The sequence below is a fragment of the Schistocerca serialis genome, chromosome 12, assembly GCF_023864345.2.
Source record: "Schistocerca serialis cubense isolate TAMUIC-IGC-003099 chromosome 12, iqSchSeri2.2, whole genome shotgun sequence".
Lineage (NCBI taxonomy): Eukaryota > Metazoa > Arthropoda > Insecta > Orthoptera > Acrididae > Schistocerca > Schistocerca serialis.
The window spans coordinates 42933136-42955257 of NC_064649.1; the positions used below are offsets into that span (position 1 = coordinate 42933136).

The following is a 22122-nucleotide window of genomic DNA, read 5'->3' on the forward strand; positions in this document are numbered from 1 at the left end:
AATATGAGATTCAGTGTGGAAAGATTAAGATGTAGGGGGATAAACCATACACACAGATGAAGCTGGAGGTATTGACAGTAAAGACTTGTATGAAGCTTGAAATAACAGGAGCGCAGTGGCAGATTTCTTTCTCAGTAATCTAACAGAACAATAATCTCCATTTCTATCTTTTTGGGGACATTGTCTTAAATCCTCATTGTCATTTAATTTATAGACACATGTATTTATTTTGCCCCCTTTGTTGCAGTTTTGGTCTCCACCCCATACAGACAGAAATGTACTAACCACTGATTTCTATCCACAGGTAACATGTGGGCTCAGACATGGAATAACATTTTTGACATCTCAGTTCCCTTCCCTGGAAAGCAGAACATTGATGTAACAGAAGAAATGGTTAAACAGGTGGGCTACTGTATTTTTCATAAAATTTGTTGTATTTTATTTTGTTGTACCATATATGTCAGTAAATACACATGAAATGTGGGTTATCTGCAGATTTGCTGCCATGCATGTTCACTTTCTTATTTACAAGTTTCTAAAGAATATGTACTACAAAAACAAGGAACATTTGTTTGAGTTGCATCATGCAACTTTTTGAAACTGTAAAATAATTAAAGTTATTTAAATTTTAGGGCTACACTCCTCTGAGAATGTTCAAGCTGTCAGAAGAATTCTTTGTTTCACTCAACCTTAGTGCAATGCCAGAAACATTCTGGAAGAACTCCATTCTTGAAAAGCCAGAAGGGAGGGAGTTGATATGCCATGCCTCAGCATGGGATTTCTATGATTCCAAGGATTTTAGGTGAGAAATTTACAAGGCAATGTCTTAGGTTAAGAATGTATCTGATATGTTGCTGAACTGTGGCTAGAGGTCAGATCCCAGCTACAGTGTGGGAAAACAAATTCAAATGATAAGGGAATTGAAAATGATACGGCATTTGATTCATTGCAACATAGCTGTACTGCGGGCTACCTGCTGAAGTGAAAAAGACTAAATGATCATTCTCCAAGTTGTCAAATCTAAGTTGAAAAGTTTTCTCCTGGCTTACTTCTTCTATTCTGTTCAGGAGTTCCCTTTAGTACTTGAGAACTTTTCTCTGTAAGACGTTATTTATTCATGTACTCCACAGTTTTTTAGGTTTTTCTAATTAGCATTCTGTAAACTGCGTACTGACTCATCCCATGACCAAGTAGCTATGGCTCAAGTGGCAGTCCCATGGGACCAGATAAATAAATATAAAACTAACCTCTAGGAAGGAGTTTACCCTACATGAAGTTTTCTTGTCTACCACTCTCTCCTGGGTGTCTTTCTCGTCTAAAATGTCCTTTTTTCAATGTGCAGTTTTACTTTCTTACTCAGAATGAGGAAACCTCTCATTTGCCATCATCATACTGATAGAAAAGAACTGGATTTTCCAGACATGGAAACTTTGCATAATTTATTTTGGAGTCTACTCGTTCCAGTTGGACAGGAAGTGCGGGAAGTTCAAATAGATGGATAGAGCTGCCAGCATTTGGTTTCTGTCAGATGTTTTTAATCTATTCGAACACAAAAATATTCAAAAATTACAATGTTTGTTTGTGGTCAAATGGTACATATGGAGTCTAGCTTTATATGGGGGAGGATGTGGAGATTCAGAAAGACAGCAGCAGAATTTAGAAAATTTTGTTCTTCCCTGCATTTCTAATCTCTGTGAAGTATATCATCATCATCATCAGTAGTATATAGTGGTGGTCAGCATACACATTAAGCCCTCTCATTACACGGGAGATTTGCAACTGCTGAGGAGTGGAGTAGCGAGTAACGCATGGCTCGACCACAGGTGCTCAAGAGTGAGACAACTCAGTCAGTTTTTTAACAGAAGGGAAACTGGCATAGTGTGAAAATGAATAATCTCTGATTAAAAACTGCATGTGTGATAAGTACATGTTTAATGAGTACAGTATTTCACCATCACAGTATTTTGATTTTTGCACTTTCTTGCTTAGAAACATCAGTGTCAGAGAATGGTCACATATTTTGTTTGTTTAGCATGTGTCTAGAAGCAAAACTCTGTGTGTTACAGTTATGCTCAGTTTACAAAATAAGTTCATGACAGTTCATTGGAAAAAATAATAATATTGATTTCAGCTACTATTGGGTATTAAAAACAGCAATAATAAACAATTGTTCTGTCAAGTATAGCTCCACTATTATTCTCTTACCTCTTTAAAATACTAAAGGAAAATTTTCAAACCTAGAGGGCAAGAGAAAAGCGCTGTGGAAAATATTATGATTATTATTTGCACAATGGTCCCAAGCTGAAACTTGGTCGACACTTCCTTCAGTAAATAAGAAATATCATTTAAAGTGTTTGAAGAAATCAAAGGAACACGTTTTCTAATTCCATTGTCAGCCTCCTTAGCTGAGTAGTCAATGCGTCTGACTCCCATGCAGTGGGCCTGGGTTCGATTCCTGACTGGGTCAGAGATTTTCTCCTCTTGGGGACTGGTGTTTCACTTACCATCATTTTGTCATCATCGACAAGCAAATCACCCAGTGTGGTGTCATCTGAAAAGACCTGCAACTCAGCAGCCAAATTATGCTAGCTGGGCTCTCCCTGCCATCAGTGCCATACAATCATTCTAATTCCATTCCTAAAAAATGTTTTATGTACTATGGCATGTCTTGATATTCCTGAAACCTCATTTGTCACAGAACTTTTTAGTGTATGTGTAACTGAGATAACTTAAATCAGAGAATGAGTGAAAGGGATGCATCAGTCTTGGTAATTGGATTACACTATCAGAAACTAAAAAAGGTATGAAAATAAAACTTAAACACTAATATTTCAGCTAGTTGTATACATGAGCAAGGGAACCATCAATGAAATTTGATAACAGTGTCTGGAGTACTTCATCCATTGAATATGAGATTAAACAAATTACTAATAAAATTATAAACAACTCGTAGCTTGGAATTATCCCAGCTGTAACAATTCCAGCTTATTCCAGGTATGTCTACTAGAACATCTGCTAACATTGGTAGAAAGTGCTCCTTCGTCACAGTGCCACTCTGACAATAGGCACTCAAGCGTCTAAGAGTCTCACAAGAGTGAATTTTGTGGCTGTGAGAATGCCACACGGCAGCCTATGAGTGAGTTTGAAGGCTGTGATGATCTTCTCTAGTAATAGTACTGCCTTGTGGCATGCCATGATATGGTAATTTACTATCTTTCTCTGTACTGAGCTTTCATCTTCAGTTCTGTGCAGCTATCACTTTCCTCACACATTTTCACATCCAAAAGCAAAATAGTGAGTCATTGAACAATACTGCACTTTTTACATCTTTGTGAAAATAATGTAGCACAACTTACTGAAGCAGGTATCAGATCCACAGCAACCTGTGAATCAATGTCGGTTTTGTCCAAACCGCATCCGACAGTCAGTGGCATTTGACGATAGTGCCAAATTTCATTAACAGTGACATCTGCCCAAAAACATGGGTACTTGATGATCCACTCTCATGGCCGGTCGCCCCCCCCCCCCCCCCCCCACGCCCCAAGCAACCAGACACAATCATTCATCACCCTCCCCAACAAAACTTTATTACAGCATTAAATTGGCAGGGGAGGGGGGGTCCACTTTTGAGAAATCCAACATCAGCTCCAATACCAACAGAGCAGAGTGTTCAGTATCAATATTGGCAGTCACTGCAGGCCTTATCTGCAGGTAAAAGTAGTTTTCTCCTTAGCTGATTGCATACTGACTACAATAACACAAACTGTAGTGTCTGCTATACAGTCACAGATATTTGCCAAGACCTTTCACCACCAAACTCCATTTGAATCACACAGGGCTCTTCTAAAGCACACAGAAATGTCATGGTATTACCATCTGCTAATAATTAGTGATGTGCTATGAATCACTGACTCTGTTCAATACCTAATAGAACACTTCTCATCGAATCATCTGATGTTAAATATTACATATATTTTTCCCTTTTCTCAGCTACTGCCCAGAATGCCCTTTTCTTCTGTTTGCCACATCTTTGTGTGTGTGTGTGTGTGTGTGTGTGTGTGTGTGTGTGTGTGTGAGAGAGAGAGAGAGAGAGAGAGAGAGAGAGATATATATCATGTACCGTGCAAGTAAGCAGTGGAAAGGTGTACATAAATTATGTAATATAAGACATACTTGCTGTTGATACTGATACTGTTAGATGTGTTATTAATTTACATATTTTTGCAGTATATTCAGAAATATGTCAAATATATACTTTTTTAATGTAATGCTTCTGCTCTTTCATGATGTTAAAAAAATAGCACTGGCCTGATTCAAAATTTATAGTTAATTTTGCATACTGTCAGCCTAGCAGCTTTTTTTCCCTACATAAAATCTCTTGCATATTATTTAACAGTATATGAATATTAATGTTCTTCTGTCTTTACAGGATAGATGTGCTATTTATCTGTTACTGTAATAATTGAAAGCATAAAGTTTGACCACATCTTAGGATTACAGCTTTATTTTTTCATCTGTTCTGGTACCTATTACCAAGCATAAAAACTGGCTAATCTCAGAAACAAGAAACTATATTAAACTTTAGTAGATGAAAAGCGAAGGCATTTCCCCCCCCCCCCCCCAGTCCACAGAGGAAATTTGTGATAGAATTTTGCAATGGAATTGTTTTAACACAGATATTTTAAACATTGTCGGTAAAGAAACAATGTTAATGACATGTAAATAAATGTAAACTTCTGAAGATGGCATAGTTTATTGATGTTGTGTGTCAGGAAAGGTGTGTCATTCATACTAGTGCATTAGCTTATAAACTTTAATATCACGGACACTATAGTTTTGACTTGATGTACTACGAGCACTCCCATCATTTCACTTGATAAGGGGGCCTGCGAGCTTAAGTAAATATGTGAATTTCGCCATGAACCCAAAAGGCTGCCCATGCCTGGCATAAACTGTCATCTTACTTCACCGGAAGAGAGTGGTGTCTCCACTATTAGTTAAATGAGCATGACCATTCGTGGTCTAAGATAAGTGCATACATACTTCTTACAAAACATGTTTAGTTTAAATGTGGTTATTTTAAATAATGCACGAAGACATTTTGAAGCCTGTGGGTTTGTCTAAAGATATTACAGTTGTATATGCTTATATTTTTTGAGGAGCATTTAAGGTCTAAACTATCATTGTGCGTGATTTACATTAAAGATATTTTCTAATTGAAGTTGGCGTTTGTATATATATTATTTAAGTTGTAAAACTGTTTGTGTATGGTGAAAATGGACAGAAACTTGCCTTTGCATAAAGTGAATTATTCAGCAGCTTTTAAAGGACAAACCTAACCTGAAACTAATTAGTGCATTATTTTGAGTATAGAAGAACTTCAAATATTAGTTAGCAAACTTGCGTTATTCTGCTTTGAAGTTGATCTATAAGTGAAAAATTATGAAACTGAGATCACAATGAATAAATGGCCACCAGAGGGAAATAGCTGTTGAAAGTCTGCATCTGCTAAGGATCACAGAATATGTCTATCTGAGACAATTTGTAAATATGAAAGGAGACCCAAAAACTGGAAATACCTTGACATATTAAATTATGCTAGCAAACTTATGGAAGATACTTTTCATTTTTGAAGTCTAAGATGTCAACTGGGCTGTAGAAAACAGTTTTTGACCAATGTTTACTGCCAGTAATAACTAACAGGTGTGAGACTTGGACATTAAATGAATTCATTGTTGGAAAGCTAATAGTAACCCAACAAGGAAAGGAAAGATCAATGTTAGGCTATGCAAAGGAAGACAGAAAAAAGAAAGCAGTTGATATCAGATGAACAATGAAGGTTGGTGGCACAATCAAAAGGACGAATACCTCAAAATGGCATTGGGCTTGTCATGTCGCTCGAAGGAAAGATGGCAAGTGGTCAAGACAAGTTTAGATTGGGGCCCAATTTAGCAAAAAATGACCAAAGGGAAGATCACTGGATAGATGGGACAGAGACTTCAGAAAGACATTTAGACTGAATTGACAATGGGAAGCTCAAGATAGACAGAAATGGAAGAACCTGCAGGGATCCTATGTTGCTAGCAATTCAGAGAGACCACATTACCACGCGATAAAAACACACATACACATACACTCATGATATGATGCTGTGGGAATTTTGTGAGCTTTGCTTTAGCTACGAGGCAAGGTTCACTTTTATTGAGTGTACTGAGAAAAGATTACATAAAAAAATTTGTATATATTATTTTTGAATCCTCTTAAAGAGTGTAGAATCCATATTAGGTCAAATTGACGGCAAAATTGAGCTTATATAAAGGAGGGTGATCTACTGGACCATTAGTTCACACTCAAAGAAAGACTCATTGTATCTCATGATCACCTTCCTAGAAGATTACAAGAACAGCCCTTCATGGCAGAATCTAAAGATATTCTCCAGTCTCATAAGCAGTAGACTTCTGCAATCTGAATATGGGTAGTTCAAAATATTTTTCTTGTCTTTAAAACAGAAACCTCAATAAATCAAAAAAATTCTTCGTGTAGAAGTCATTGTTACAATATACTACCCACAAATATTCTGTTATTCGTGGTCAGTGGCTATCTACTACATTATGTCCACATTCACTTTGTTTTGCTATTCAATTGTTCATCAGCAATGAATAACACACTGCAATACAAAAATAAGTTTTGAAAATGACTACAAAGAAGTAAAACTATTTACACAGGGCTAGCGTCCTAATTTAAGAAAAAAATATGACATTTGATGGTTTAACACATTTTAGTGATTATGTGGAAAGCAGTAGGAGAAGAAGATGAAGTAGAGCAAATTCCATCTGTGACACCAGAAAAGGCTAAGTGGTCACAGGAGACATTTTGCATATATATTTTTAAAATGGAAGTGGACGATGATGTATTTTTGGCATCCAACACAACAAAAAGTGTGTTTGCCCAAGCACATTGTAGGTCAATTTATTTTTAAGCTTTTTTGTACTGGGTACTCTTACATCGACTACGGGTATTTCTTGAATCCCCCATGATCAGTCATACTGTCATTACATGGCACTCTCAGTTATATGAACTTTTTCTGAGGACTCCCGAATTTTGAATTACTCAGAGTCTGCTCTATGCCGTTACCACACACACCGTGAAAGTACAGTTAAACAAACAGCAGCGCACACAGAGGCATATAAACAGCCATTCTTTCCTGCCACTATTTGCAAATGAGATCGAAAGATATCTTAGTATTCAGCACTATAAAAAGTACTCCATGCCTCAAACTTTATAGGAGAGAATTGTGCATTGAAATAACAAAATGTTGATACTTAAGCATGGTCCTGAAAATGTATATGCTGAAGATGCTTCAGTGCCTAAGCCATAAGGTTTCCTCTAGGAGTAATAACATAGTGTTCTTCCTTCATTAGCTCTTGTAATACCATTTTCTGGTTTTCGTTTTACTCATTTTCTTTAGTTCATCTTTTCTAGTATACAGTACTGGAAGTAACTAAGAAGGTGACGCCGTAAGTGTTGCACATGTAAGTAATACGACACTGAAGCGGAAAAAAAACAGCTAGAGAGCATGTTATGCAATTTCTCAGTATCAACACGAGCTTAAAAATATTCACATACAGCAGCAACATTCTCTTCAGCAACCAATGGAGGAGGTTGACATGGATGGAGAGCTTCATTGAGGCTGGAGCTACCCATACAGGATACTCTGAACCATCTGAATGCGGTAGGGTTAAGTGATCCACCTTCTCCGTAAGCTGTGGGCATTACATTGATGTACAGTCACCTGTCCAGAAAAGTGTATCACAAAACTAGTTAGCACTTTTATTTTCTGCACTACAGCATGGCTTGATACTAATAACACACACCTGAATCTAGCAGGTGCAGCTGAACATTTGTACTAAATTTCGTGCTTGGATGACTCTATACCTGCATAAAAGTAGGGTATGACATCCTGAATGTTCACACTGTGTTCATTAATCCTTCGCATGTTTGCAAAGTGGGGACTATTTTACACCAGAAGGCTGATGTCTTTAACCAACCAAAAATCCAGAACATCTTAATACTGGGTGGTTATAATTAAAGTGCAGGTACTTACAGAGGTCCAGTGTGTCTGTAACTATCATGCCAGCAAAACTTGGTAGATATGCTAATGTGTTAATGGAGAACTGATTTACACTGGAAAAACTTAGTTCCAATTTTGGCCACCAGGTGCGAATCTGGCACTGCAAATGCAAGAATGACGTACAGACATGTTTCAGTATGTAATGGATAAAGAACAGGTGTGGGTAGAAAAGGTCAAACAAGTGTGAAAGGCATACTGTGGATTTTATTATTAACTACCACTTACCCAATTTGTTCAATATGTGCACCAGAGACATTGACGAGATACTGTACAGTACCAGATTTGTATCTGGTGGCCATAATTGGAACTAATTTTTTCAGTGTAAATCGGTTCTACATTAGCACATCTACCAAGTTTCAGTCTTATGATAATTGCAGCCTGCACTGGACCTGTATGAGTATCTGCACTTTAATTATAACCACCCAATATGTTAGTGCATACAAAAATATCCAAGGAAGGGTTTTAGTACTACTAAATGGTGGACATATAATTAATATGTAGCAAAATGGGATACGAACCCGTTAGTTGTGAAATGAATTAAAAATCTGAATGTAAAGTGAATAAAATTTTTCCTCTTTTATGTGTCTGTCACAGCGTCTTCAATGGCTCCCAAAGTATTCCCATACATTTAAACATTAGTATTTTCTCCTATAACTCCAAAAATAGCAAAACTTTGCTCCTGAAAGCTTAAAATTCTACCGCCTTGTCAGAATATTTGAAGAACAAATAAGGACTTTTTATGTAACTACTCTCCATAGTTTCAGCTTTGGCTACTTGTATATCACATTGTAATTGATTCCATTCCACCATTTAATTATTACTGAATTTTGTATGCATCACATACATAATAAATTAATGGCTTTTAAATTAAATTTGATTCATGGGATAAATTGGTTATTCACAATTTTGGGAGTCAACAACCTGAAAATGTGATACAGAATGAGTGTGGTTTGCTATCACAAGTATTAAGCTTTTTATTTGTCATTTTAACTGATTTTTAATGCAAGGTACATACTCCATACTATTAGCTACTGGATTTAAATATTTCACAGATCTAGAAAACTAGAGTAACCCTTCTTCACTAACTGTATGGACTGCTCTCCAAGGAACCTGAGTTGGCAGTCCTGTTTTCAACATTTTTGCTTTCAGTCTGGGTCACTCACTGAGCTAACTGTTGATTGTTTACTAACATGCAATGCACTTTGTTCTTTGCCCCAAATGACCTCTCCAGGATCAAACAGTGCACTGCAGTCAACATGGAAGACCTGTTCACAGCGCATCACGAGATGGGCCACATCCAGTATTTCTTGCAGTACAAGGACCAGCCATTCATCTACAAGGAAGGTGCCAACCCAGGTAAACAGAGCCACCGTCCTGTAGCTCTGCGAAACTGTTGCTTCTTTAGTTGGGAACTTCCTGTGAAAACGCATCCTCTCCGTCTCTGCAACCATTCAGTAGCAACTTACATATTAGTTTAGAAAGCTTTGTGGGAATCAGCAAAGTTGTAAAAAATGTGTTCATATCCAGGTAAGTTAAGTGCTCTTGTTTGATCTCTGTAAGGAGCAGAGTTGTATATCAGAAGGTGTGATAGAAGTTGTACCACATAGGTCACCCTTTAATTATTTTCTTCTTGTTGTTGTTCTTGTTCTTTCTGTGTTTCTCTCTAGACTTCATATAACTGATTCTTGCTGCAGCTTTGGAGTTCACAAAACTTCTGTTGCCACAGTACAGGTGTGTACACCCTTCAGTGCCTGGTTTACACCTGTCTGACCTTTTTGAGGAACAACTCTTTTGTTTAGATTATCTGTACAGAATGAATCCATAGAACACAGGGTGAACCACAATAACACCACATCCCTAAGTTTTCCTTTCCTGGACTATGTTATTAAATAGGCTTTCCAGATTGCTAAATTGATAGTTTAATTAACTAAAAGGTTGGCTATAACCTCATTAAAATTTGGGATCTGGTGCTGGTTGTGACAAGAACATGTTGATTACAGAGGCTGGTGCAGCAATAGGGGTGAGATGTTCTCTGCAATACACAATCGTATTTGGCAATCCATCAGATTGCTTAGTCACCACTTCTCAAGGGACTGTGTAGCTGTCAGGGTGTAGGTGACAAAAACTGTTACTTAGTGCCAGAATTTGTAAATTTTGCTGAAAGAATTATAACCCTGTTGGTTCTTTTTTCCTTCTTCTTCTCAGTCACATATCACTTTTTTCCCCCTGTGGCAATGATTTCTATACTGCTGGAAAAAAAAAATAGTACACCATTTTAGAGGTTTCCGTTTCACTCAAGAGTTACGATTGCCGCATTGCATATGGAGCATTACATTTAAAGATCAATACCGTAAGTGGTTCTGAAGTAGCAGATATCAACCCATGCTGCAATACCCCTACTAGTACTCGGTGTAGCCTCCAAGGGCAGTAATGAAGGTGCTGCCTCTGGCATCCAGTCGATTGTGAAGATGGCAAATACTGTCATGGGATACATTATGCCATCATTCCTTGATCTGTTTACATAATTCTGTAGGAGTTGTTGATTGATGAGTCGCATGAGTCACTTGTCATCCCATCGTACCCCACCTGTGCTCGATTGGAGAAAAATCTGGAGAACGTGCTGGCAGGGAAGTTGTTTCATGTCTTGCAATGCATGTTGAGTTTCATGGTCCGTGTGTGGGTGAGCATTATCCTGTTGGAACAACACATCACCTTCCTGTTGCAAGAATGGTAAAAGAAGGGGTCTAAAACATTCCACACATACCGAGTGCTGGTTAGCGTCCCCCAGAAACACCAAAGGTGACGAAAGTTGTCTCTTATCACACTCCATACCATAAGGTCTGGGAAAGTGCCAGTGTGTCTTGGAAGAATGCACTCTGCAAGACAGTCCTCACCAGGTCCACATTGTATGCCCAAACAGCCGTCACTTTTGTGCAGACAGAATCTGCTTTCGTCGCTGAAGACCATGGCACAGCATTCCATCTTCCCCAAGTTATCCTCTGATGGTACCAGGTGGGACATGCACATTGATGGTGTGGAGTGAGTGGAAGACAGGCTTACAGGCATGTGTACCCACAGTCCCACTTCTAATAACGAGTTCGCCACAGTTCATGTTGACACGTCTGGGCTCACAAAACGCCTTATCTGTGTTGTCGTATCTGTAGGATCTGGCACTGCTGCCCTTACAATACAATGATCCTGGCAGGTGTGTGTGCTGCATGGACATCCAGAACCTCGTCTATGGGTGTGAAAATGTTCACATGACCACTGATACCAGCATTGTAGCATAACTGACACAGCATGTCCAACTTGTGTGGTAATTCTCTGCAAGGACCATCCTGCCACTAGGAAAGACACAATTTGACCCGTTTTAAACTCACTTAGCTGGGTTTAGGAAGCATGGGTGCATCTGCGTGGTGTGTTTAACTGCTTGCTTCACGTGTTTGCACCATGCACCATGCTGAGCCCTTTGGCTGTGGGCATTCCCTATTAAAGGGCAAACACATATGGTGCTTTGGTAGCTGCCACTACTCTATCTGTTGACAAACAATGCTGAAACCATGATCAGGACATCTACTATCCCCCAGGTGGCATATGCCATTATCAGATCAAAATCGGTATCATCTTGCCAGGTGTACTAATTTTCTTTCCAGCAGTGTGTATGTGAAAAATGCCAAGTTGCACAGTGATTCATAATCCACATTAAACTGTAGATCCCCCTATAACTGGCTAGCATGGTCAATTCAAATGTCAAACAAAGGGACAACCATAGCTTCTCCAACAGGTCCACTCATGATAAATAACTGCAGTGTTCAAATCAACTATCAGATTGTGGGCAGCTCTGTCTTTAAAAGCTGTATGTAAGTAAAAATACACAAGAAATTGTAAATGCTGAAAAACATTAAAACAAATTCCTTTAGTGAAAAAGAGAAAAGGGAGAGAAAATAGAAGAACAGGAAAGAATTTGTGAATAGTTGCGTTATTAAATGAGAACAAAGGAGAAACTCACTTATAAGTCAGAATTCATAGCCATCTTTATACCGGTTTAAATGCTGCACATTTTTAAGAAGATCCTTCCCACAGGCCTGTTAAGAGCCATCAGCCAGAAATATTCCTCCAGAAAGAGGTATTACTGCACTTAACATGCAGTGAAACTACAATGCTTGCAAAGGCAATAAAATTATAAAGATGGTCCAAGAAAAGATTAAGTGAGGAGGGTAGTACCTCACACTTTGTCAAAGCAAGTGGGTATTTAAGAAAAATGACATCAGGTTCTCAGCCTTACGAAGGTCTCAGTTTGACAGTGCATCAACAATGAGGCTATGCCCTGGCATTCTGGTTTATGTTTTTTGTGGCTCCTCCAAATTGCTTTTGATGACTGCTAGGATGGCTTCTCTAACATGGCCCCATCTGATGTCTTCACTGTCTGTGTTCACCTGATCAGATATCTTGTCTCACGGTTTCATTCTTGGCAGCATGTTCATGTTTATTTGAACTATGCTCTTCTTTCTGTTGAAGAAAAAAGGAAAATGGGATGTTTATTCAACCCTCATATCTGCAAAAATCACAGGCAATGTAATGTTTTCCTTTACAAAATTTTAAAGTTGTATGTGCTAATGAAAGGATAATACTTCTGCCTCCTATACACAGATGTTTGGCTGATGTTGGCCTATCAAGAATTGTAGCATTATTGCCACTCCATAAGTCTGACATTTTGATGTTGTCACTCCACAAGTCAGATGTCAGATGTCACTCCACAATCCAATTGTGATTGTAGGATACATTCATTTCAAAACTGTGTTTCACTTGTGAATCAACTGCACAAAAATTGGCTGGCTGTCTCAGTTTGTACATAGATGCAAGACATTTTGTTCACACTTCTTTTGTCAAAACATCTGACTTTTGGAGTGGCAACGTCAAAATGTCAGACTTACGGAGTGGCAATAATGCTACAAATCTTGATAGGCCAATATCAGCCAAGCATCTGTGTATAAGAGGCAGAAGTGGTATCCTTTCATTAGCGCATACAACTTAAGACTGAGTACACAAAACATATTTGCCATTGTTTTGATGTACAAAACACAACTTTACTGTCATAAAAATAAATACACTACCCATCCCACTCATGAACAATAATAGTTCACTAGCCAGAATTTGCAAAAAGCATGTTTTCTGTTTAGAATGTGACAGACATTGTTAACCAACATCGCTCATCTTCAGTTTCACCTGATGTGATGAATGGCACCTTGCTGCAGAAAAATGTAAGTTAAGTTAAAGTGGATGAGTACGAAACACAATCCTATACCATTCAAATACAGCATTAGAAGTTTTAGGCTTAACACAGTCAAGTTGATTAAATATCTAGGTGTAATGTTGCCAAACAATATGAAATGGAATGAGCACTCAGGTTGGTAGTAGAAAAGGCAAATGCTCAACTTCATTTTATTACGAGAATTCTGGGAAAGTGTTGCACATCCGTAAAGGAAACAGCATATAGAACACTAGTGTGACCCATTCTTGAGTACTGCTCTAGTGTTTGTGATCCCCCACCTGGTCAGATTAAAGGAAGACATTGAAGCAATTCAGAGACACGCTGCTATATTTGTTACTAGTAGGTTCAGTCAGCATGCAAGTATTATGGAGATACTTTGTGAACTCAAATGGGCACCCCTGGAGGCAAGACAAAGCTCATTTTGCAAGACACTATTGCAGAAATGTAGAGAAACAGCATTTGAGGCTGACTGCAGAATGATTGTGCTGTCACCAATGTACATTTAGTGTAAGGACTATGAAGATAAGGTGCGAGAAATTAGGGCTCATGCTGAGACTTAGGCATTTGTCCCTCACTCTATTTGCAAGTAGAACAGGTAAAGAAATGACTAGTAGTGGTACGACGAGGTACCCTCTTCCATGCGATGTATAGTGGTTTACAGAATACGAATGGACATGAAGATGTAGAAATCTTTATACTCCATACACCACAGCAGACTTTGCCACAGCTGGAAGCAATAGTAATGTCAATAGCCAGCAAAACTGGAAATTCCTTTTGGCTAGTTAACTTCTGCATCTTGAACAGTTTTTTCTGACTTGCTTTTTTCTGCACCAAGCTTCAGAGGCAGGTCTTTATTAACAATGAAGCATTCTCTACACACATACAGAATTGTTCCTTCATACAAGAAGACTTTTGTCAGTCAGTGAAGACTGCCACTTCTTAGCAACTACAAATTATCATATCACATGTGCAGCTGGACCTGTATAAAGTATGAGGGCTATTTTTCTTTTTCAACCTCCAATAGGCTATAAATAAAACACAAGTTCATAGAAAACAATTATTTTAATACCAAAAGTTTTGTACACTTATTGTTACTTTTCAACATAATCACCGAAAAGATTGAGACTTTATCGTAATGCCACCACATCTCCTCCCCTCGGTGGCCAAATACAGACCGTGAAAATTTCATCCATCACCAGAATTCAAACCAACTTACCTCCAAGTTGAGTGCCCCTGTGCAGCTGTGCGTTAGCGACCTCAGCTGTGGAGGCAGGTATTATTCCTGCTGAACATAGTAGATTGTTCCCAGCAAGACGATTTTGATTAGAATGACATACAGTGCTGCAGTAAATTGTTGCTGTTGAACTAAACGTTCTGCAGAATGGTTTGATGCAGCTCTCCATGCTAGGCTATCGTTCATATCTGCATAGCTCCTCCAACCTATTGAAACTACTCATGCTACTCAAGCCTCTGTCATCCTCTACAATTGTTACCCTCCCACCATCCCATAATTTCATCCAATACCAAAATAATAACTGTTTCATGATGCTTGAGGACATGCCTTATCAGATTCTCTCTTCTTTCAACAGTGTGTCCCTTTCTTTTGTCTTTCTTTTTTTCACACTCTCTGATTTGAATTCAAAATCTCTTCATTAATTCCAGTCCATCCCCATAAACTTCAATATTCTTCTGTAGTACCACATTGCAAAAAAAGTAGAACAAGGGTGATGGAGTACAGCCAGTTCACATCAGATGATGCTGAGGGGATTAGATTAGGAAACCAGACACTGAAAGTAGTAGGTGAGTTTTGCTCTTTGGGGAGCAAAATTTATGATGATGACTTGAGCAGAGGATATAAAATGCAGACTGGCAACAGCATCTTGAAGAAGACATCGAATACAAATTTAAGTGTCACTAATTCTCCAACTCCTCCTCCTGAAAACTGTTTTATTTGGAATGTTGCAATGCGCGCACATCTTCAGGAACGGACACTGTTCTGACAATTACAGCTGCAGTAAATATTACGAAATGGTTTCACATTTTGCAAATCCAGATTGTTGCCAGCTGTTTCCGACACATGTTAATTTATGCCGGATTGGTGCTTGAATCCAGATTTCCCACTTATCGTGAGCAATCGCTTTAACCACTTCAGCTAACTGAGCACACCTACAGAACCAATCCAAACTTCCACCTGTCACAGCATCCACAACTCTAACACTCGAGTGCATATTTCCTGATTTCCACATAGGGACAACAAATATTTTATTGTCATTTTAGCTCATCAACATATGGATTTGTGGTAAATATTACAAAATTGATTGATGCCAGCTGTTCGCAAAACATGAAAATTTCTGCCCTGTTTCGCGAACCACTTCGGCTGTCTGAGCATACCTCCAGGACCAATCCAAACCTCCATATGTCATGGGATCACAACCCTTATCCTCGTACACACCGTATAAACACAGATGTCAACGATGTCTCCAAGTCTCGATGGGCTATTAGATGATAAAATATTTCTCTCTATCTGTGCGGGAATCATAACATGTGCAAGTGTAAGAGTTGTGGACTCAATGACACGTGTAAGTTTGAGTTGATGCTGGGGGGTGTGCTCAGATAGCTCACATTGGTTAAGGCAGCTGCACACAAAAAGTCGGAAATCTGGTTTCGAATCATGGTCTGGCACAAATTTTCACGTATTACAAACAGCTGATGTCAATTTGTTTTTGCAAAATGTGAAGAACCCACTTCATAATATTTACTACAGTTGTAATCATCAGAACAGTGTCTGTTCCTTAAGATGTGTGGAAGGCCAGATTTAAAAAAGTTCTGACATTTAAATTTGTCATCAATGTCTTTTTCAAGAAAGCTTTTCTTGCTATTGCCAGTCTGTATTTTATAGCCTCTACTTCAGTCATTATCATAAATTTTTGTTGCCCAAATAGCCAAACCCTTCTACTATTTTCAGTGTCTCATTTCCTCCTCTAATTCCCTCAGCATCACCTGATTTAAAGTGACTATACTCTGTTACCATTGTTCAACTTTTATTTATGTTCCTCTCATAACCTCTTTCAAGACACTATTCATCTGGAATTTTATGCCCTTTGCCATATCTGACGAAATTACAATGTCATGAGCAAACCTCAAAATTTTTATTTCTTGTTGCTGAACTGCAATTCCTTCCCAAATTTCTCCTTGGTTTGCTTTAATGCTTGGTCAATGTACATATTTAATAATGTCAAGGAAGTAAAATTAATGAAGCTATTTAATAGCATTTCTCATCCGGTGACATCCACAATCTACATTACAGTTCTTTAGCATTTCTTGCACTTGAAATTTTCTTGAGAAAACTAGAGCCACCATATCTTGGCCTCTTACACACAAAGGGAATAAATTAAACAAACCTAATAGTGAAGAGAACACTTTCTCTTTGATATGTAAACACCAAAGAACACTGCACAATACACGGTAGTGCTCTAGCCATAGGAAAAAGCATTTTTACCTTTACTTCCTCAGAGGCTGCCATAAAGCTGCTGTATGCAAAATAAGCAATTTCTGAACAGGCCAGTGTTTCTCTCACAACACTGAAACAGTATTTTGTGCAGTATCTGGTGATATAGTTACATTGTGTGTGACACAGGATCAAGCAGTGTACGACTGTGACTATGAAACAGTTGTTTGTGGTCCACCATGAGATGGGCCACATCCAGTACTACCTGCAGTACAAGGACCAACCAACCGTGTACAAGGCGGGTGCCAACCCCGGTGAGTCTCATAATGACAGCTGAATGGCGGGCAGTCTTTCTGCTCACACTCACTGCGCTGACAGTTTGTGAGTGTGGGTATTGAACAACAATTAACAAATCAGCTTTGTGGAGCTTCTGGGCAATCAATACAGCAGCAACTGTTGAAGGGCAAGCAGCCTGCTTCTAACAAAATACAATGCAATGGGCTATCTTGCATATGGTCAGATGTGTCCCACGCCTTGTATTAAGTAGACTGAGAAAATAATTTTGATGAATTCATTGTTGCAGAATACTAGGCATGTTCTGGGAAAAACACTTAAGTTTATGAAGGCACTACGGAAATCTGTGTAAACAAAGGACCTGAAAATAACTTGGGGAACCTCACAACATTAGAAAATCTAAAACTTCATGATTGTCTACTACACTAAATTATGGTTGGTATTGTTCTTGTACTTCTGTCTTTCTGCATTCCCTACTGTGACACATAATAGTAGAAAAACATCTTCTTGTCCTGTCTCTATTATGCATGTTCTTTCTGTTTAATTTGTGTCTCCTTTTTCCTCCTACCTTATCATCATTTAAAAATTGCCACTTTTTAAACAACTGAAATGTCTTCTGTGAGTTTATCGTAATTATTAGAGCATATTACAGATGATTATCATAGAAACATCTCTGTTTTGGTGCACTTATTTTTTGCTAGATAGTAACAGTGATGATATATGTACAGCAGCTGTTATTTATTATTTTTTTGAAGACAGTCAAAAAATGGTCTGTAACTTTCAAAACTTTTACCAAAGGCAAGTGATATCCCTTCATCCACAAGGCAGCCTGTTAGTGGGTAAAAGTTAACATGCACAAATGATGTATAACTTAAGTTAGCAGTGGGCAGTCAAAAATAATTTCACGAACAAGTTTTTGAAGCTTTTCAGGTTCCCCCTCAGATCAACCATGCAGAAATTTACATTGACATACTTGCAACATGATACTGGATGCATCACCATGCTACAAGTCTGACCTTGTAAATTCCTGATGCTCAATCCGAAAAGAAGCCTGAAAATCTTCAAAAATTATTTCATGAAAATAAAGTAATGTTTGATAAGTGACTGCCCGCAGCTAACTGTAATTCTATTACACTGAATATGCTGTTACAGGATCTATGTATCATAATAGAAACAAAGGACAATTTCATTAAATGGAAATACCCATAAGAATCATTGCAGTCCGAGATGATCAGACAATGAAACAATTGCCCCCCCCCCCCCCCCCCCTCCTCCCCGTGTGACTGCAAATTGCTCAAGGTGAATTAGTTCAATTCACTATGATCATCAGTGGACATTCTCTACTCTATGAATTAGTTTTATAGTAAGATACCTCATTTTGTTAGTTTGTCAGCTAAGGATACTTGCTGTTATCTATAAAGAATTACTACTTATGATAATTTTCAACATGGTATAGTGTATAGTGGAATTATCTGCGTAGTTAGCTTGACATAGGTGAAGCAAAGAGGCACCTCACTGACTTAAAATCAGAGCAAATGATTACAGTGTAATTTGTTGAAGCAATATGTACAAGAGAACACTGGGGTGTTACAATATGTTGAGAACAGCTGCTGGGTGTTGTGTTGCAGAGGCTAAGATACTTGATAAGCATTCAAAATTCAAATCTGTCTTGCCATAATGGTTTAGGTCTTCCATGGCAACCACAATTTGAATATCTTGGCATCCTGCTAACCTCTGACAACACTGTAAAAGCTGAAATCAAATTGCAAATAAAAAAGGCTAACAAATGTTTTTATGGCCTTTCTAAAGTTTTCAAGAGGACTTGACTTCCTGGGAAATTTACATTGCACTAGTACAAAACATTAATTGCACCAGTTTCCTAGATATCAATCTGAAACCTCAACATTCACAATGAAAAGAAGAAAGTAAATTTAGGACATTTGAATGCAAAAATTTTTGGAAAATATTTTGACACTTAAGAGCTAGGAATAATAATGACTCGAAACTACCAAATAATGATCGAGTTTATACCAGACGTATTAACAAAAACTGAAGTCAAAAGTTTGCAGTGGCTAGTGCATGAGGTTAAGATAGCACCTACCAATATCATACAGATAGTGGCATAAGAGCTTTTCCCTGGAAGAAAATCTCTTGGACCTTTAAGTACAAGATAGTCTGACAATAGTTAATATTGTTCGGAAAAATGCAGAGTAAAAAGGAGAGAGAGAAATTAATTATGAGGACAGAGAAAAGTGCCTTGTGCAGCCTAATAATAATGATATCCCTACAATGACTTGAGCTGAACACTGGAAAACTCCATTAGGCAAAGGTGAGGTTGATTTCCTTTAATCTCTTTGTCTAGTTGAAGCTTGTGTTCCATCTCAAATGACATCACTGTCATCGAGTTGTAAATTCTGAACTTTGATTTCTTTTTTATGTATACATGGAAGGAATTTAGTTAAATGGTTGCTGTGAATGTGGAAATAATGTTCCACTACTGCAGAACAAGAATCTTGAGGGGAGGGAGAGTTTTGAGTGGTGCTGGGCCAACTAAAATATAGAAGCCATGTCAAACTCAAAAGGATTCGATAGAATTAAGAACAGCAGCATGCAGGAGATGGCACACATACCTTGTGGTGAGACACCGGCAGCAGAGAATAATAGTAGTGAACATGTGCCAAATCTGGGTGTTCAGGGCACCAAAGATTGACAAAAAAAAAAAAAAAAAAAAAGTGACACCAGTTAGCAGCTCAGAAAAACTGTTGCTCTGGTCACATCCCAATGGAAACTGCACAAACATCTGCACAGAGTGGTTTGTACTGAGACCCTATGTTGTGTCGGTATCTGGGCCGACACCGTGAAGTTTAGATGGCTGAAAAGGCAAGCTACACTAACGCTGTAGCCGATAGGGCACGCACGGCTAAAGCAGACGGGCGTGAAGTCTGGAACATGAGAACTTATAAATGAATAAGAAGAAAAGTATGTAGATGCTTATTACTTATCTTTTTATTAGTCCTTGGAATACATCTCTCTTGAATACTCGTAAGCTATAGGCACTGATACAAATGGCGCCTTGCTAGTTCGTAGCCCTTAACTTAGCTGATGGCTATTCTGTCTATCGGCTAATGAGAGAGAAAGGCTTCGTACATCTGGTCTGTAGCTAGGTTCTCGTACAACTGGGCGGTAGCTAGGTTCTCGTACAACTGGGCTGTAGCTAGGTTCTCGTACAACTGGGGCGAGTGCTCTCTCGTATCACGAGACCTGCCTTGGTGGTGGCGCTAGGTCTGCGATTACACAGTGGCGACACGCGGGTCCGACATGTACTAAATGGACCGCGGCCGATTTAAGCTACCACCTAGCAAGTGTGGTGTCTGGCGGTGACACCACATTCCTCCCCCGCAAATCGGCGAACGGTCGCGAGATAAGGCTTCCGCCCGCCGTGGGGAGGACCACATGTTGACGTATGCGATGAGGTGGGGAGCCTAACAACAGGCGAGGCTGTGCCACCCGCACCCGGCCATTCGGTCCGAGGAGAGCTAGGAAACGCCTGCAAAACTAGTCCAGGGTGCACGTCAACATGCGGTGTATGCGCCCGTAAAGAGACAGGAGTGACCGAAGGATCAACCTCCATTGCGTCGGGGTAGCCGACGCGCGATGACGTCATGTGGTCCGGAGCGGTCGGGAGTTCCATGGCGGAGGACAGCTGGTCACGGGAAGCGATCGGCGGCGCGTGACCCTGGGAGGCGCTGGGCGGCTGCAACGAAGCGTCGAATGCGGGCGGCGCCGGCGGGAGAACAAGCGGCGGCGGCGGCGGCTGCTGCTGCTGCGGCGGCGGCGGCGCGTCGCCATGGGGCAAAATGGAAGGCAGCGACGGTAACACCTGGGGATGAGGCGAGCCAGTAGATGGGTCCCCAGGGCGCTGACCGGACGGCACCGCCGCTGAAACCAGACGGGGAGCGGCAGAACCCGTGCGACGACAGAGGCGCAGCTGATTGAGATGCCGACGCACCTCACCAGAGGCCCCCAAAACCAAATACATCGCGCGGCCGAGGCAGCGAAGAATGCGCCCTGCGAGCCAACGCCGTGAACCTCGATAGTTGCGATAAAATACAACGTCGCCTGGAGCAAAAGCAGGAGTCTGCCGCTGCACAGGAACCTGATGCGGCGGATGCAGCAAAGACATCAAGGTGCGATGAGGACGACCGTGGAGCAACTCAGCCGGCGAGCGACCATCTCGGGGCTGAGAGCGATATGAAGACAAAAAGAGCAACAATGCGTCCTCCCGAGAATGCGACTCTTTCAATTTCAACATCTGTGACTTGAAAGTCCGGACCAATCGTTCAGCGGCACCGTTGGACTGAGGCGAAAACGGCGCGGATGTCAGATGTTGAATACCATTGGCCTGGCAGAATGACTGAAATTCTGCCGACATGAATTGTGGGCCATTGTCGGAAACAATAGTCTGCGGAAGACCTTCAATGCAAAAGATAGCAGACAACGCTTGGATGGTGGCGGAGGACGTCGTGGAAGACATCCGGACAACAAAAGGAAAATTACTGAAGGCATCGACCAGAACCAACCATCGAGCATTCCAGAATGGACCAGCAAAATCAATGTGCAAGCGTTGCCAAGGGGAAGTGGCTTTTGGCCACGCAAAGACTTTCCGCGGCGGTGCGGACTGTTGTTCGGCACACGCCGGGCACGAAGAACACATATTCGTAATCGCAGCATCGATTCCGAACCAAGTACAGTGCTGACGAGCAAGTTGTTTCGTTCGCACTATACCCCAATGTCCTTGGTGAAGAAGCCGTAAAACAGAGGACTGTAACGAACGTGGGACCACGACTCTGGACTGATCATTATCAGAACGCAACAACAAAACACCACGTCGAACAAAAAGTCTCTCCTTGTGAGCAAAAAATCGGCGAACCAACGGATCCTCGATCCGAGACTGTGACAAAGGCCATTGCGTAGCAA

The 22122-nt window shown here is 39.9% G+C and overlaps 1 protein-coding gene across 2 annotated transcripts in view; it reads left to right on the plus strand.

Annotated features, from left to right (window-relative positions):
- The window catches only part of LOC126428413 (angiotensin-converting enzyme-like), a 289344-nt gene that overhangs the window by 249061 nt on the left and 18161 nt on the right, over positions 1–22122 (plus strand). The window contains exons 7-9 of one of the 2 annotated variants that reach the window (XM_050090336.1): positions 305–402; positions 633–802; positions 9363–9487. In XM_050090336.1, the coding sequence (XP_049946293.1) occupies positions 305–402; positions 633–802; positions 9363–9487 (393 nt within the window). Of the gene's footprint in view, positions 1–304; positions 403–632; positions 803–9362; positions 9488–17040; positions 17166–22122 lie in introns of both variants that reach the window. The other variant, XM_050090337.1, reaches the window with a different exon arrangement.